General features: G+C 39.0%; 1 protein-coding gene and 1 pseudogene across 27 annotated transcripts in view; one reads left to right on the top strand and one right to left on the bottom strand.

The window, feature by feature from the left end:
- Positions 1–14,742, top strand: part of PTK2 (protein tyrosine kinase 2) — a 352,445-nt gene that overhangs the window by 202,936 nt on the left and 134,767 nt on the right. For all 27 annotated transcript variants that reach the window (XM_064384640.1, XM_064384638.1, XM_064384629.1 and 24 more), the window contains 2 exons: positions 6,701–6,731; positions 10,658–10,710. In XM_064384640.1, coding sequence (XP_064240710.1) covers positions 6,701–6,731; positions 10,658–10,710 — 84 coding nt within the window. The remainder of the gene's footprint in view (positions 1–6,700; positions 6,732–10,657; positions 10,711–14,742) is intronic.
- LOC105723283 (small ribosomal subunit protein uS19-like) lies at positions 1,029–1,548 on the bottom strand (annotated as a pseudogene).

The following is a 14,742-nucleotide window of genomic DNA, read 5'->3' as shown; positions in this document are numbered from 1 at the left end:
GGCAAAGCCCAAGTGAAGCAGATAGAAACGCAGAGGATCCAGCCTTGCCCAGCAGGGAAGTGCCCTGTTTACAAAGCAGTTTGAGGAAGGGATGGGGTTTGTGTGTGATGCGTAAGTAATGATGCCATGCCCTGAAAACAGCAGACAAAGCTGTGAGCCTTCGCTAAGTAAACATAAGTCTGTTTGATTCCAGGACATGGCTTTTTCTAGAGGAAAAGTGTTTTTTCCCACAATGATCACACCAATAAAGCGTATTCATATATTTTTCTTAAGTTTTCTTTGTTATGAAATAGAGTAATGAAGTTGATTTCAGAAGTCTAAAGTTACAGTTAAAGCCTTTGCAGCTGTAGGTCTTGATTTTTCACTTTGTGCTTTATTATTTTTATTTTTTGACATTTTCTTCTTCCAGTATCAGACTTTATACTTTAAACAGGTGTATATGCCTTACAAATATTATTAAAATGTTTTCAGATAATTTCTTCACATAGAGATAGTAATTTAGGAAAAAATGTTAAATGTTATAGATTGCCCGTTTCCTTTTTAATAATTTTCCATCTTTTATCCTCAGTTTGCCAAAAGGTCCTTTTTCAATGTTAATACACATTTAAAAATAACATTCGGATGTCAAACATTAAATGAGCCTTCCGTGTTTAAAATGTAAACATCTTCCTGTGTTGATTTCACTGTTAGTTAGCTTTTTTGCTCTCTAGGGAGAAACATTTTGGTACTAAAACATGAAAGGCAATGCTTTTTAAGCTCTTTGTTTATATGAAAAGAGCATAAATGAAAATGCTTGTCATGAGAAGCTAGGTAGGGCATTGGTTATTTCCAGTTTTATATTGTCTTTATAAAATGAATTCTTAAACTTGATAATTTTCTTATTCTGAATCATAGCATGTTTATGTATTACTTAACTATTTCATCATAGATCCCTAAGGTGAAGATATATTGCCTAGCTAAAATAATATTAAAGTCAAACATCTTTAGTGGGTTGTAGTCAGAAATACATATGGACACAGCATACGTACATTTTTTGAGTTCGTTTTTTTGTTTGTTAATATGTATGCCTTTATTAGCTGAGCCACTACTTGAGGGGGATGAAGTGGGAGGAGTGGGTGGCCCCGATGCCCAGCCGGCCGTGCTTCCCAGGCTTGTGGGTGATAGAGAACTCGCCCAGGTAGTGGCCGATCATCTCTGGTTTGATCTCCACCTGGTTGAAGGTCTTGCCGTTGTAGACGCCCACTATGCTGCCCACCGTCCTGGGCAGAATACGTCCTGCAAGTGCGTCTTCATTACTTCCTGCTTCTCCATGGGCGGCGCCTCCTTGGTCTTGCGCAGGCGCTTGAGCAGTGAGTGCTGCTTCAGGCGCTTGAGCAGTGAGTGCTGCTTCCGCCGCAGGCCGGGGTTCAGCCGCCGCCGCCGCAGCCAGTGCTCACTGTTCGGCTGCATCCGCTGCACGTAGGACATTTCCAGTAGCAGGTCCAGGCCCACGCCGCGGTAGGTGAACTTGCGGAAGGTCCGCTTCTTCTTTTGCTCTATCTCTGCCATCTTGCTGGATCCTCAGAAAAGCGAGATTTTTATTTTAAGAGTTTAAATAAATGTTAAACATGTTTCTACAACTCTAATGTACCATTTTCCTGGAAACACGCTTTAACTAACAATTACCTATGCCCATCTGTCTTCTCTAGATCATAAACTACTTATACATGTATACATGTATATGCATAACATGACAGTAATAAGTAATCAGTACATTCTACATGTGAACCAGGTGTGCCCAGTCGCGTTTTGTTAGTTCTTTGATCTACTGTAGTTACTTTGGATTTATATAGTGCTTTTAAAAGGGATATTAGGCCAGGCGCCGTGGCTCACGCCTGTCATCCCAGCACTTTGGGAGGCTGAGGCAGGCGGATCATGAGGTCAGGAGTTGAAGATCAGCCTGGCCAACCTAGTGAAACCCTGTCTTTACTAAAAATACAAAAATTAGATAGGCGCGGTGGCGTGCATCTGTAATCCCAGCTACTGGGGAGGCTGAGGCAGGAGAATCGCTTGAACCCCAGGGGCGGGGATTGCAGTGAGCCAAGATTGCACCACTGTACTCCAGACTGGACTACAAAGCAAGACTCCGTCTCAAAAACAACAACAACAACAACAACAACAACAACAGGATATTAGCTTGTCATAGTGGCTCACGTCAGTAATTCCAGCTACACAGGAGAATCCCTGAGGGCAGGAATTTGAGACCAGCCTGGGCCACATAGCAAGACTGCATCTAAAAATATAAATTAATTTAATTTAAATAAATAAATAAATAAAAGGTGATGTTTATGGGGAGAACATAGAGCCACAAGCCAAATTGTCCTATAGTGCATTCCACCACAGTCTGCATAACTTTGGCCCTTATTGTCTGGTGTTATCTAACTTACACCTTACCTGAAAGAAACTTTAGAATCAATTTTGCAGTTTTAGTAAAATTCTGTGGTAAAATTTTTTCAGAGGAAAGTGTGCAATGTAATACAGGGTTGTAATTACATAATTCTTAAGTAGGTTTTCTGTGTATCGAATGATGGTGAATACTGTACATTTCAAGGGAGGGAGTGAATGCTTCTAAGTATGACATCCCAGGAGCTATAAAAATAAAATTGTTATATTTAATTATATAATTAAAACACATGCTGCCGAAGCAAACACAGTTACATAATTTAAACACTTCGATTAGTACAAGATAATATTTTTAAAGCTACAGTAACAGAGGGGAAAATATCTATGACACATATAATAAATAATTAAAATTTCTCATTTTTAAAGTGTTCTTCCATCTCATTCAGTAAAAGACAACCACATATAAAATTGGGTTACCTTATAGAGGAATGGACATATAAATGTGCAAGGAATATATGGATAGAAGCAGTAATGTCTTTCATTTTATACTAATTACATTGGTTAAAAAAAACCTGATAACCACCATTGGCATGACTTCTGGAGAATGCATTCTCATGCTTGTGTCATTGTAAATTGGTACATTTTCAGAAGACAGTTGAGGAGTCTGAAAACTCTGCCCCTTTGTCTGCCTCCTGGAAATCAGTCGTACAAAACCACTGACATGAGGAGGTTGTTGACTCCTACATTGTGTATAATAGAAAAAATTAGCAAAAATTAATAAATGGAGTATGCATACATGATGTAATACTATGCAGCTGTTTAAAAAAATAGCTGTATTGATGTATTAAAAACCTACATGTAAGAGTGTGTGTGTGTATCTCCAAACTTGTGTATTTATAAGCATTAAAAAAGTCTGGTAAGTTAAGTCACCAATTTTAGTTAATGAATACTTCTAAGAAGAATGGAAGTATATTTGAACAAATACATTTAACTCCCAGAATTAGGCATTTTGGGTGATGAGTCCTTAGGGTTTTCTTAAATGCTGCTTCTACTAATAGTGTCTATTGCCATTTTTCTATATTCCATTACTCTCTTTATAAAAATAATCTCTTAGAATCCTCCTATTGTTTATCTCCTTTACAGCTGACTTTCTACCCATGCCCAGCTACGTAGGAAGTCTCCTATTAGCCAAAAATGCAATAATGGATTTCTTTTGCTTTCAGGAAATAGAAATTTCAACAGAGTGTAAACAGTTAGAAATCACACTAATGTGTCATTTGAAAGGCTGTATTAACAATTTGGGTGTATAAGGTGGTGGTGCTGGTGGTCGTGGTCACGTTCATGTGCATGGGATAATAAACTAATTATCAGGTCTTTTCAATTACTCTAAATTTGGTCTTCCTGGTGTGACTTGGTTATTTTGCTTGAAATAGATGTTCAAAATAACAAGTGATGAAGTTCGGCTTGAATTCCAGTTTTGTGCAGTGAGTTTTATATATACAGTGTTCAGCCTCACAAGTATCTCTGCAAATTAGAAGAATTAAACAGCTTTCCAGAAAGAGTAACATAGGGTCCTAAGTTGACTTAGTTCTTTCTTTCTTTACCAAACAGTGGTCGGAGAGTCTCCTGAGTGCCAGATACTCTGCGAGGTATTAGGGACGCCTTTGGGCAGCTTAAATCTTACATAACCTTAGGCAGGTTGAGTAGTCTGTGGAGAAGTATGGTATGTGGCAAATGTTTTGTGGATGCAACAGAAACACAGAGGATGCCACTCAGTGCAAACTGGGATATTCTAGGAAGGGCTCCCTGCAGGAAATAGAACTTGAATTGAGCTTCGAAATACTGAGGAATGTTTCTACCTGAATGAAGGAAGAGCACCTTTCAAGGCATGTGCAGTATGTTCAGGGAGATACAATGTGCAATCAGGGAATAGTGATAAGTAATAACTGAAAAGGCAGATTGGCCAGACCAAACGCTTCATGCTTTCAACATGTAGTTGTTAAGCTCTGACCATTTTCTAGGTACAGTTCTAGGACATGGTATGTAGCAGCAAACAGACAAGGTTGTGCATATATGGAAATTTCATGTAGATGAGGACATACATGCAATAAACAAAGTAAACTAATAGAGGAAATAAATACTATAGCATATAATATATCAGATGGTATTGCTGTGTTGAGAAAAATAGGGACGAATGTAAGGGATACAATTTTAAATAAGGGAAGGTCTCACTAAGAGAGTTGCACCTGGAGGGGTGGAAAACAGAACCTATAAGGATATCTGGCTATTCCCTGTTAAAGGCTGGGGAATGCTAGGAAGCATGCAGAGACCCAGGTCACTAGATGCCTTAGTGGGGGTGATCCCAGGGCAGGTGGTTGGTCAAGATGTAAAGGCATTGTAAGGGCTTTGGCTTGTACTTAGTGATTTGGGAAGCCATTGTAGGGTTTGAAGAGAGGAATAATGTAATCTGGTTTATGTTCTAGAATAAGTACTCTGGCTGCTGTGCTGAGAATAGACCATGGTAGGTTGACCTGGGTACAGATAAAGTAGAGGGACTAATCAGGAGGCTATTACCATGATGTAGGAAGGTGATGTTTGGTCCAGGGGTACTATAATGATAGTGACAAGTAAGACGACTTTGGATAGAGTTGGACAGTAAAGCTTCGTATTTGCTGCACTAAGTATGGATTGGGGAGCAGAGAGGCCTGTGATGACTCCTGCTTCCACCTGAACAATGGGAATTATGCAGGTGTACCCATCAGAACTCAGTTCTGAGCATCAGCAAGTCCCAGCAGCCTTCAGACATCTAGAGGGAGGTGTCAGGTAGACAACTAGATGCAGAAGTTCAGGTCAGGGGAGAGGTCCAAGCTAGATGTATGCATTTGAGAGCTGCAAAGTGTGGGTGGTATTTGACACTTTGAAACTGTATGAAGTTACCAAGGAAGTGAGGTTAAGAGGTACGAGTGTGAGCAGTGGGTTCTCTAATCTTCATCAGGCCAGGGAGATAAAGAGGAACCAGTAAAGAAGATGAAGAAGAGTTAGCCTGAGAGGACAGAAGAAAACCTAGAGAATATAGTACAAAGCTCAGGAGGCCCAGGGTGGGAAGTTCTCAGGAGGACAGAATGATTAGCTGTGTTAAGTGCTAACCGTAAGTGAGCAATTGGGTTTAGCAAGGCAGATGTCATTGGAGATGTGTGGGGGTCGGGGGAACTGATTAGAACGAATTCAAGGGCAAATGCAAGGAGAGGACCTGTGGATAGCAAGTGTGACTACATGCATGGTGTTACCAAGGAGCTGCCTAGAAGGGCACCAGGGTGGTGAGTGGTAGATAGGTCCCTCCTCAGCCTCCCATACCACCCCATAGATACATAATACAAAGATGACAGCCAGAGCAGTGTTTGTGTGCTGAGAAAAGTGAAGCAGTGCTTCATAAATTAAGCTGGAGTGTTTAAAATCTCATCCTGAACATTTTTGAGAGACACTAAAATGTTAAGCATAATAACTTGCTTAACTTCATAAATGTGTAATTTGGGAAGATTATTCTGAAATCATTTAGCTCAGATGGATTAGAAGAGAGGTCCAGTTAGGAGGCTATTACATTAATTCAGATTAAAGAGATTAAACCAGGGAGGGCTCCATGTTTCCTGGTTTGCAAAATGTAGGCTGCGGGGGAGGAAAAGAGTCTCCCCCACCATTGAACAAAGATCTCAGCATCCCTGTGCTCAGGCAGTTATGAGCCAGTCACTGTGTCCGGCTCAGCAAAAAGGGGGCCCACCCCAAACTCTGTGGTAGATAACTGCCTGGCTCACCTTCCAGCCAGCCATGTACAGGGCTCCTTCAGGTGACAGCTCCAGGACTTGGCTTCTCTCATACATTTATTCCTTTGGCAGCCACACACACCTGTAGAATTGTTTTCCTTGTGTTTCTCTGTGCTTCCTGCACAGGTAAAAACCTGTTGTTACTAGTGAGTAGTTTTATCAAAATGCAGAATGCCTGGTCCTTTGACGAGGAGTGTTGACTAATCATAAGAAACTCTTCATCTGTTAGTCTCCTGCAAAGTCTTTTACCAACTTAGCATCTTAGTTGTTTACTATAATTAGGCAGTTCCTTTTAAACAATTGTATCTAATAGTTCACGTTTGTTATAAATATTGAAAATAAAACCATGAGAACCTAAGGTAGAGAGTGTAGCAACTTTGTTTAAAGGGTCGTTGCTGGAATACCAGTAAAGGCCTCATCCTTCCTCTCTTGATTCTAGGCACCATCTTTTCAAAAGGAGTAAAAAGAACCTTATACATCTCTCTCCTTTTTCCCCACAGAAGGTGAACGGGCTTTGCCATCAATACCAAAGTAAGTACTACTTTGTACGTAGTGTTATTTTGTTTTGTTGGAAACTTTAAGGAAATTGCTATGCTTTATTATTCATTCTCCTAAAAAATTAAATTTCTATATACATAATTAGGGAACTAGGAAACAATTCTAGAAAGAAATGAACTCAGTTGTAAATTTTATTAAGTACTTAAGTTTAATCAAAAATGTAATTTTTCCTTTAAGTTCTATGGGGGAGCTAAAGAATAATCATAATGTTGAGAGCCTATGGTTAGACCTTCGCTTCATATGCTCTTGCTAATCTTTATAAGAACCTGAAAATATATGACATTCTGGCTACTTTACAGGTATGAAAATTAAAGAGAAATAATTTATGTTAATTTTCTTGTTTATGTCCTGAATTTTATAGTAGGTGTTGTTGATCTATAAAATTAAAAGAATCAAGTAGTAATACCAAAAGAACTTAAGTAACTTTATATTCTCAGCCAATTTCCTAGGAACTGGGGACTCAGATATGAATGTTAAAATCTAGACAGTCAGATGCACAGGTAAACACACACATTTACAGCTGTGTGGTAAGTGCTTGCAGAGATATTTGCACTTTCCAAGACACTTGAAGAGGAACAGTTAGCCTAAGAGGCCACTGGAATAGAGAGGGAAAGGTCTGGGCTTTGTTCTATCCCTCTCTCTTTTTTCCATAGCCAGTTAATTACCATTTCCTCCAGTTCCATGTTCTAAATAGATCCGTCTGCTTCACCATCTTCCCACTGTCTCTCCCTCGTGTTTAGCTATCTGGGCTACCTAAGTACACTCCTGTGTTGGGGGTCCCCAAGATCTAGAACCCACAGGACTCAGCTATGATGTATTACAGCAAATGGATACAAAGCAGAATCAGCAAAGGCAAAGGCGCATGGGGTGAAGTCCAGAAAAACCAGATGGCAAGCTTCCAAGGGTCCCTTCCCAATGGAGGCCGCAGGACATCATGAATTCCCCAGCAATGGATTATGACGGCCTGTGTGAAATGTTGCCTACTGAGAAAGCTCATTAGAGACTTGATGCCCAGGGTTTTTATTGAGGGTTCTTTATACATGCACTCTCTGCCTGGCATGCATCCAAATTCCAGACTCCCAGAAGGAAAGCAAGAATTTAGCATAAACCACATTGTTTGTACAAACATTTTAGGCACAGTGTATCATACCTGTCAGGGGATGGTGGCAACTCCACGAAAATTCAAGTTCCCAGATGCCAGGCAAGGGACAGTCATGTAACTGCTATATTAACTCTTTTCTGCCTACTTCATCCTAAATCAGTCTCTGTCCAGTTTTGCTCATTAGCCTATTTGTGCTCTATACTCTAGCTTGAGGAAGCTTTCCTAATTAAATCTCTTACATGACCTACTGTTGCTCTTAGTACAATTTCCAGTATTCTTAACCTAGCTTGCAGGAGCCCATGTGATTGTTCCCTGCTCACTCTTCTAGCCTTGGTTTTTGTCACTCCTCATACTATTCTTAGCTACATTGAACTTTTTTTCTATTCCAGGAGCAAACATTCTTTCTTTTTCCTAAAGGCCTTTGCCAGTCTTTGCATGTTTCACTCTTCTTCCAACCCCCTTTTCCTTGCTAAGCCCTACTCATCTTCTGGGTCTCATTCTACATCACTTCCCGTGAAAACCTCGTTGACCCACCTTGCCCCACCCCCAAGCCAGGAGAGCATCCCCATCATGTTTTCCTATAATAGCTTCTAGTAGTAATTACCACAGTTCTAAACATGACCTTTTAACTTGTCTGCCCTCCCTGGTCAGTAAGCTCACAGTCAGCCAGGGTCATATGCAGTACTGTGGGCCTCACACAGGCAGGGTCTGCACATGGCTAGTGTATGTGACTGTGTGGATGGAGGGTGGTGGTGAGAGACCTCTACCTTTGGACAGTGCACTCTACAGCATCAGCAGTGTCTGATAGAGGTTCATTTGGTGTCATATCAGTGCAGGAACTAATGTTTATTTAGAGTACCTTTAGTTTTGGGAAATTAAGGGATAATTTGGGGTTTAAAACATACATGAATCAAAGCTGGGCAATGTGGCGTGTTCCTGTGGTTCTGAGGCTGAGGCAGGAGGATCACTGAAGCCTGGGAGTTTGAGGCTGTGATGCAGTATGATCATGCCTGTGAATAGCAACCACCCTCTAGTCTGGGTGACCTAGTGAGACTTCACCCCATCTCTTAAACACATACACACTCCCCTCGCAAGAATCATAAACAGAGATATGAAAGCGAGTGAGGAAAGTAGTACATTAGAAATGTTGACAGATAAAGGAAACACTAAATGAATGAAGCAAACTTTAAAAGAGGGGAACTTCCACCCAAATCTTAGCAGCAGCAGGACACCATTATTGTTAGTGATCAGATAAGTGCTGAAATCCAAGCTGTCGTGAGAAAGTTGCTTAGCAACAGCATACATAAATTGTGTTGCAGACAAGGGAAAACTACAGTGTTTTGTCAACAGAGCAAGGAAGGAAATGATGTAATCTATTTATTTAAAATGTGTGCCCTCTGACTGCCCAATAAATATAGTTCAAAGATAAGTTGTGATAAATCATGTAGCTGCAATGGAAGAGAAAGTAAGGAGTTGTTAGAAAACAGCTTCTGTTAAATTTTTATACTGTAGATATAAAATTTCAAGTATTTGGAGAATTCTGTAAAAGGAACATAAGTCTATGGCTGTGTGCTGTGATTATAGAGATTATACAGTTTCACATTAAATAGTTATAATGCTTCAAAACAATGTACAAGTTGAGCATTCCTAATCTGGAACTTCAAAGTTCAAAATTCTCCAAAATGTGAAACTTTCTGAGGACCAACATGTGCAGCAAGTGGAAACTTCCACACCTGACCTCATGTGTAACAGGTTGCAGTCAAATATTTGTTTTGTGCACAGTTATTTAAAATATTGTATAAAATTACCTTCAGGTTATATGTGTAAGGTATATATGAAACATAAATAAATTTCACGTTTAGACTTGTTCCTGTCCCCTAGATTCCTCACTGTGTATGTGTAGACATTCCAAAATCCAAAAAAATCTGAAATTTGAAACACTCTAGTTCGAAGCATTGCATATAAGAGATGTTTAACCTATACTGTTTTAAGTGTCAGTATTTCCTAGTATAAATTCTATGTACTAGAAAAAAATCTATTCAGCACTTTCTTAATACATGCTTGTGTATCTGGAAAAGATTTTCTTTTATGAAAAGACCAAGATAACTTAATATCTAAAGACTGTGTGGTTCCTTTTTTCCCTGTATTTTGTGCTTTCCAAAGATTTTTTACTAACTGTACTTGCATTTTTTAAATGGCACCCAGACTCTTGGCCAAAATTTTATTTTATGGGGATAAATATGTAAAACTAGTGTTAAGCCATTTTATAAAGCAAATAGCAAGATAAATTGAGATTACTGTAAGTCTGTAAGTAATAGTACATATTAACGTATTTCTTGATATTTTTTACATGCCATAAATTTAAGAAGGACTAGTCATACTATAGTATTTCATATTATGTTTTAAAGAACAAAATCCACTTCCAGGTATATGGTTTTTCTCTCATAACTTTGGGGCAATCCTTTACTGTCTAGCATTTAAGTTTACATTTTTATTTAACCCGTGCATACCACATTAAATTGTATTGCATTGTTTTAAATTATTGTCAAGAGTATCTTTCTCAGAACAGTTCAGCATTTCCTGAGTTGTGTATCTTAATTTCTGATTTTTAAAGCATTACAGCAGCCTGACTATTTTAATAGTAAAATCCAATTTTTGAAGAAATCACCTTTCTAAAATTTTGTCTTCCTGGGGAATTTTGTCTTCCTCATCCAAGGTAGCTCCTTACTTGATGAGTCTGAGTGGTGGGGTCCTGGGGAAATTGCAGGGCTTACAGCTTTGCTTTTGTCTGTCGCAGGCTGGCCAACAGTGAAAAGCAAGGCATGCGGACACACGCCGTCTCTGTGTCAGGTAAGGGGCTCTAGATAGCATACTTAAAAAGCACACTCACAGGGTAAGATGATCATGGATGTCTATTTGTATTATAATTGCTTCATTCTTAGAATAGCTTATGAAAATAAGCATTCTGATTATCCAAATTTGCATAATTTTTCATCATTAAGTAGTTTCAAGTATGGCTCATAGATTTTATTTTTTTAGATGGGACATACATAAAATACCAGATCACTCAGCACATTATATAGAATTCCAAATTATTTTTTGGTTTTAATATCATGTTAATCATATCCAGAATGAAAATTTTTACTTCTGAAGTTGCCGTTATAATTTATCTTTGGAATTCAGTAGAGTAAACTTTGCATGTGTATTTTTTGAAGTTCAGGAAATGTGAGATATTTTTAAACTGTTTTTGTCTTTCACAGTTAATATGCTGTTTGAATATTGCTTTTTTAAAAATATAGTTAAGATACTGGCATAAGCATTATCTTAACTATTTGCTGGTGTGATTAAGTGTGTTGTACTTTCCTTGGTATGTTTCAAAATAGATATACCTTTTTCCCCATTTAAATTTGTGGGAAGTAGAGGAAAGGGGAAGGACGAGAAAGCATCTTCCATGGGTCTGTTTGATATCTTAAAATACATGTAATATCTATATATGCACATATATACATATGTAACCATATACACACATATATAATTTGTTCTTATATGTGTGCTTACATGTTATGTTTCTAAAATAATAGTTTTCTTTTAACTTTAGTATCTCGCTTAGAAAAGACCTAATTCCTGTTTATTTTGAATCAGTTTGTTTTTTTTTTTGAGACGGAGTCTCGCTCTGTTGCCCAAACTGGAGTGCAGTCGCATGATCTCAGCTCACTGCAACCTCTGCTTCCCCAATTCAAGCAATTCCCCTGCCCCAGCCCTCCAAGTAGCTGGGATTACAGGCGCCTGCCACCATGCGCTGCTAACTTTTGTATATTTAGTAGAGACAGGGTTTTGCCGTATTGGCCAGGCTTGTCTCGAACTCCTGACCTCAGATGATCCACCTGCCTCAGCCTCCCAAAGTGCCAGGATTATAGGCGTGAGCCACTGCACCCGGCCTGCTTATTATTTTTTTTTTTTTAGTTGTGCACAAATGTCCCATAAGCCCTTCCTCAAGAGATATTTTTGCTTGTATTTGTACATTGTCAAAGATACACAATAAAGATGAATGATGTGTGATACTGTCAAAGTACTACTGTTTGAGAAATCATTGCCCACTTACTAATTAAGTAGAGAGAAGATAGGTGTGCTAGAGCTGGTCTTACGGACAGCTTCAGGGTTGCCAGTATGTTTTCAGGTAAACAGTTAATCATCCTTATAAGCCTAATCAGTGACTTTATGTTGTAGCCCTAGTCTATGGTGGGTACAGAGAGTTGGCAAACTTGCCAGGCCCTCATGGAGTTTGTAATCTAGTTGGATAAAGACTGCCGCCACATGCCACAGTCATAAGAGTCTGGAGGAGGGAGCAACTGCTGGGCACCAGGATATTCTGTAGAGTAGGTGAGATTTGAGCAGGGCTTTGAATAACTCCCAGGCCTTCTGGTCCATTTTCTTTCCAAACTGTAAAGCAGCTTTTGGGATGAGCCCCAGGAACAAGTCAGTTTCGTTTTGGTGCTTGCCACACATAGTCTCCACAGTCACCCCAGACTTGAGAGAGAAGGGAAATGCCCCATTATGTTAATAAGAACTATTCCTAGCATCTGTCTTTGGGTAACAAAGTAGTGAAATGTAATAAAATAGGCCTCAGCAGTACCTTCAAAACTTGTTCCTCCTATTTTACTATCTCTTTTAATCAATATTCTCTATTCAAGGTTTAAACCTCATATGTGTCTCTTAGCAGCTGATTATCACGAAACCTCTGGATTTTCCTTCTTCCAGACAACCCCCACTTTATGATCTCAGTGTTTTCATCCTATTTCAGAAGCCTGTTAAAAATAAAGTTAGCTGGCATTTTATGAGTACTTTTGTAGATACTGTGTTCCAGGCTCAGGTTTATGTTCTGTGTTCTTGTACATGTATCATCTCATTTAGTCACACAACAAACTATAAGATAGTTTTTCTTATTATTCAGCTGAGGAGACGAAGGCCTAGAGAGGTTAAATAATTTGCCCAAGGTTACACAGCTGATAAAGTCTGCAGTCATTGTTCAAACTCTAATGTCTGGCTTTAACACCACCTTAGTTACTTGTGATCCTGCTTTCATTGTTTCTTCCTAGGTATTCCTTAACTAGGAGTTCATACTTCAATCCCTTCTCCGTGGTCTTTAATTGCTACCATGTTGATTTAAATAGGCATTTCTCTGGTCAGAAACTTTTAGTAATAATTTAGTATCCATCAGATGAAGTTTGGGTTCCTCAGCTTAGCCTGCAAGACCTTTCATTGTCTGCCCACAGCCCACCTTTGCAGTCCTCCCTTACCGCCTTATCTACATTGTTTTTTAGCCAAAAATAATTTGTAACTGTGCCTCTCCCAACCTTCTTATCTCTATTGTTCTGCTTGAGCTGTTCCATCCGGACTTGCTCTTTTCATCATTACATATCAAAATATTTTCACTTTTCAGAGTTAATAATACTTTGATATATGACTATCACTTAGGTAATTTACAGATCCAAGCAAAGAATAATCAGTGAATATTTAATGATGTGACATTAAATGTTTATAGTCTTGTTTGTCCTTAGTCATTCCACCTACAACTTGTTCACTTAGGTGGAATCAGACTAACAAGTGTGGTATATTTCTTTTCTTTTCTTATCTGCTAACCCTCCCTCCCTCCATCCCTTCCTCCCTTCCTTCTTTCCTTCCATCATCCTGGCATTCAATGGTATGGTATATTTCTATCTTCCATAAAGACTATAAAACCTAAAAACTGACCAGCCTAGCCAGCCAGAAGCCAGTGTATTGCACTTAGCCCCAAAGCTGATATTTGACATTTCTAGGGACATCTTTGTTACGCCTATACCTAGAAAAAGTAATATTACTAATCCCAAGGTTATTTCTCACCTGCCAGCCTGGAAACAGTGTACCATGTGGGGTATAGTGCTGACATACCAAAGTAGAGGCCCTATTGCTCCTGGATCCCTGTGAAATTCTGCGTGTGCTTCTCCACAGTGAGCCTGTTAGGTGTCTAGGATAGAGGTATAAGACTGCAATCAACTATATGTCAGCTGCTTTTCTGTCATATGATACTTCATTTAACCCCTAATAAGCCCTACAGGATTGATGAGACCTCAGTTTTACATTTCTATTTTACATTAATCCAGCCAGCAGATATTTCTTGAGTGCCTGCAGCATGCCAGGCACTATTCTAGTTACTGGGGTTTAATAGAAAATAAAGCCATGTTCCTCCCTTTATAGAGTTTATATTCTTGTGAAAGAGTCAAATTATAGATAGTGAATTAAAGTAGGTAAATTGGGAGTAATAGGGAAGCTATTTAAAATTGTGATCTGTATGACAGTAAACTTGCACATGTATTAACTTGCATAAGATTGTAAAGCCCTTCGTAAATATAAAGTATTATCTTATTTAGTCCCACAGTGGCCTTCCAAGGTATTTATTATCTCTCCATTTCATAGATATGAAGAATTCAGAAAGGCAAACAAACTTGTTCAGCGTCACACAGCTTGAAAATAATGGCACTAGGATTGGAACTCTTTTGCCTGTCATTAGCAATTTGAGAGAGTTTGCTCCCCTATACTGATAAAATACTGATGTACTCCCAAGTCCTAATGAAGATGGAGAGTCTTCATGGGATTTGTCTGGCTCTCCCATTTTTATTCACAACCAAAGGGTACTTACCTGACCTAAGTCTGGGTCCACATGTCACTACCTCATGGAAGCCTTCCCTGACTACTTTAAGAAGATCTGGACTCTTCTTCCTCAGAGCTCTACAGAGCACTGTACATTTGTCTGTTATGCATAGTCCTAAAATGGATGTCATTGTGTATTAGAAACCATCTTGTCCACAAAACCATGAACCCATTGCATGGAAAGACATGTTCTAT

This window comes from Aotus nancymaae, unplaced genomic scaffold (assembly GCF_030222135.1).
Source record: "Aotus nancymaae isolate 86718 unplaced genomic scaffold, 86718_ANA_hifiasm-v0.15.2.pri h1tg000036l, whole genome shotgun sequence".
In the NCBI taxonomy this organism is placed as follows: Eukaryota; Metazoa; Chordata; class Mammalia; order Primates; family Aotidae; genus Aotus; species Aotus nancymaae.
This window is presented reverse-complemented; position numbering and strand designations above follow the sequence as displayed.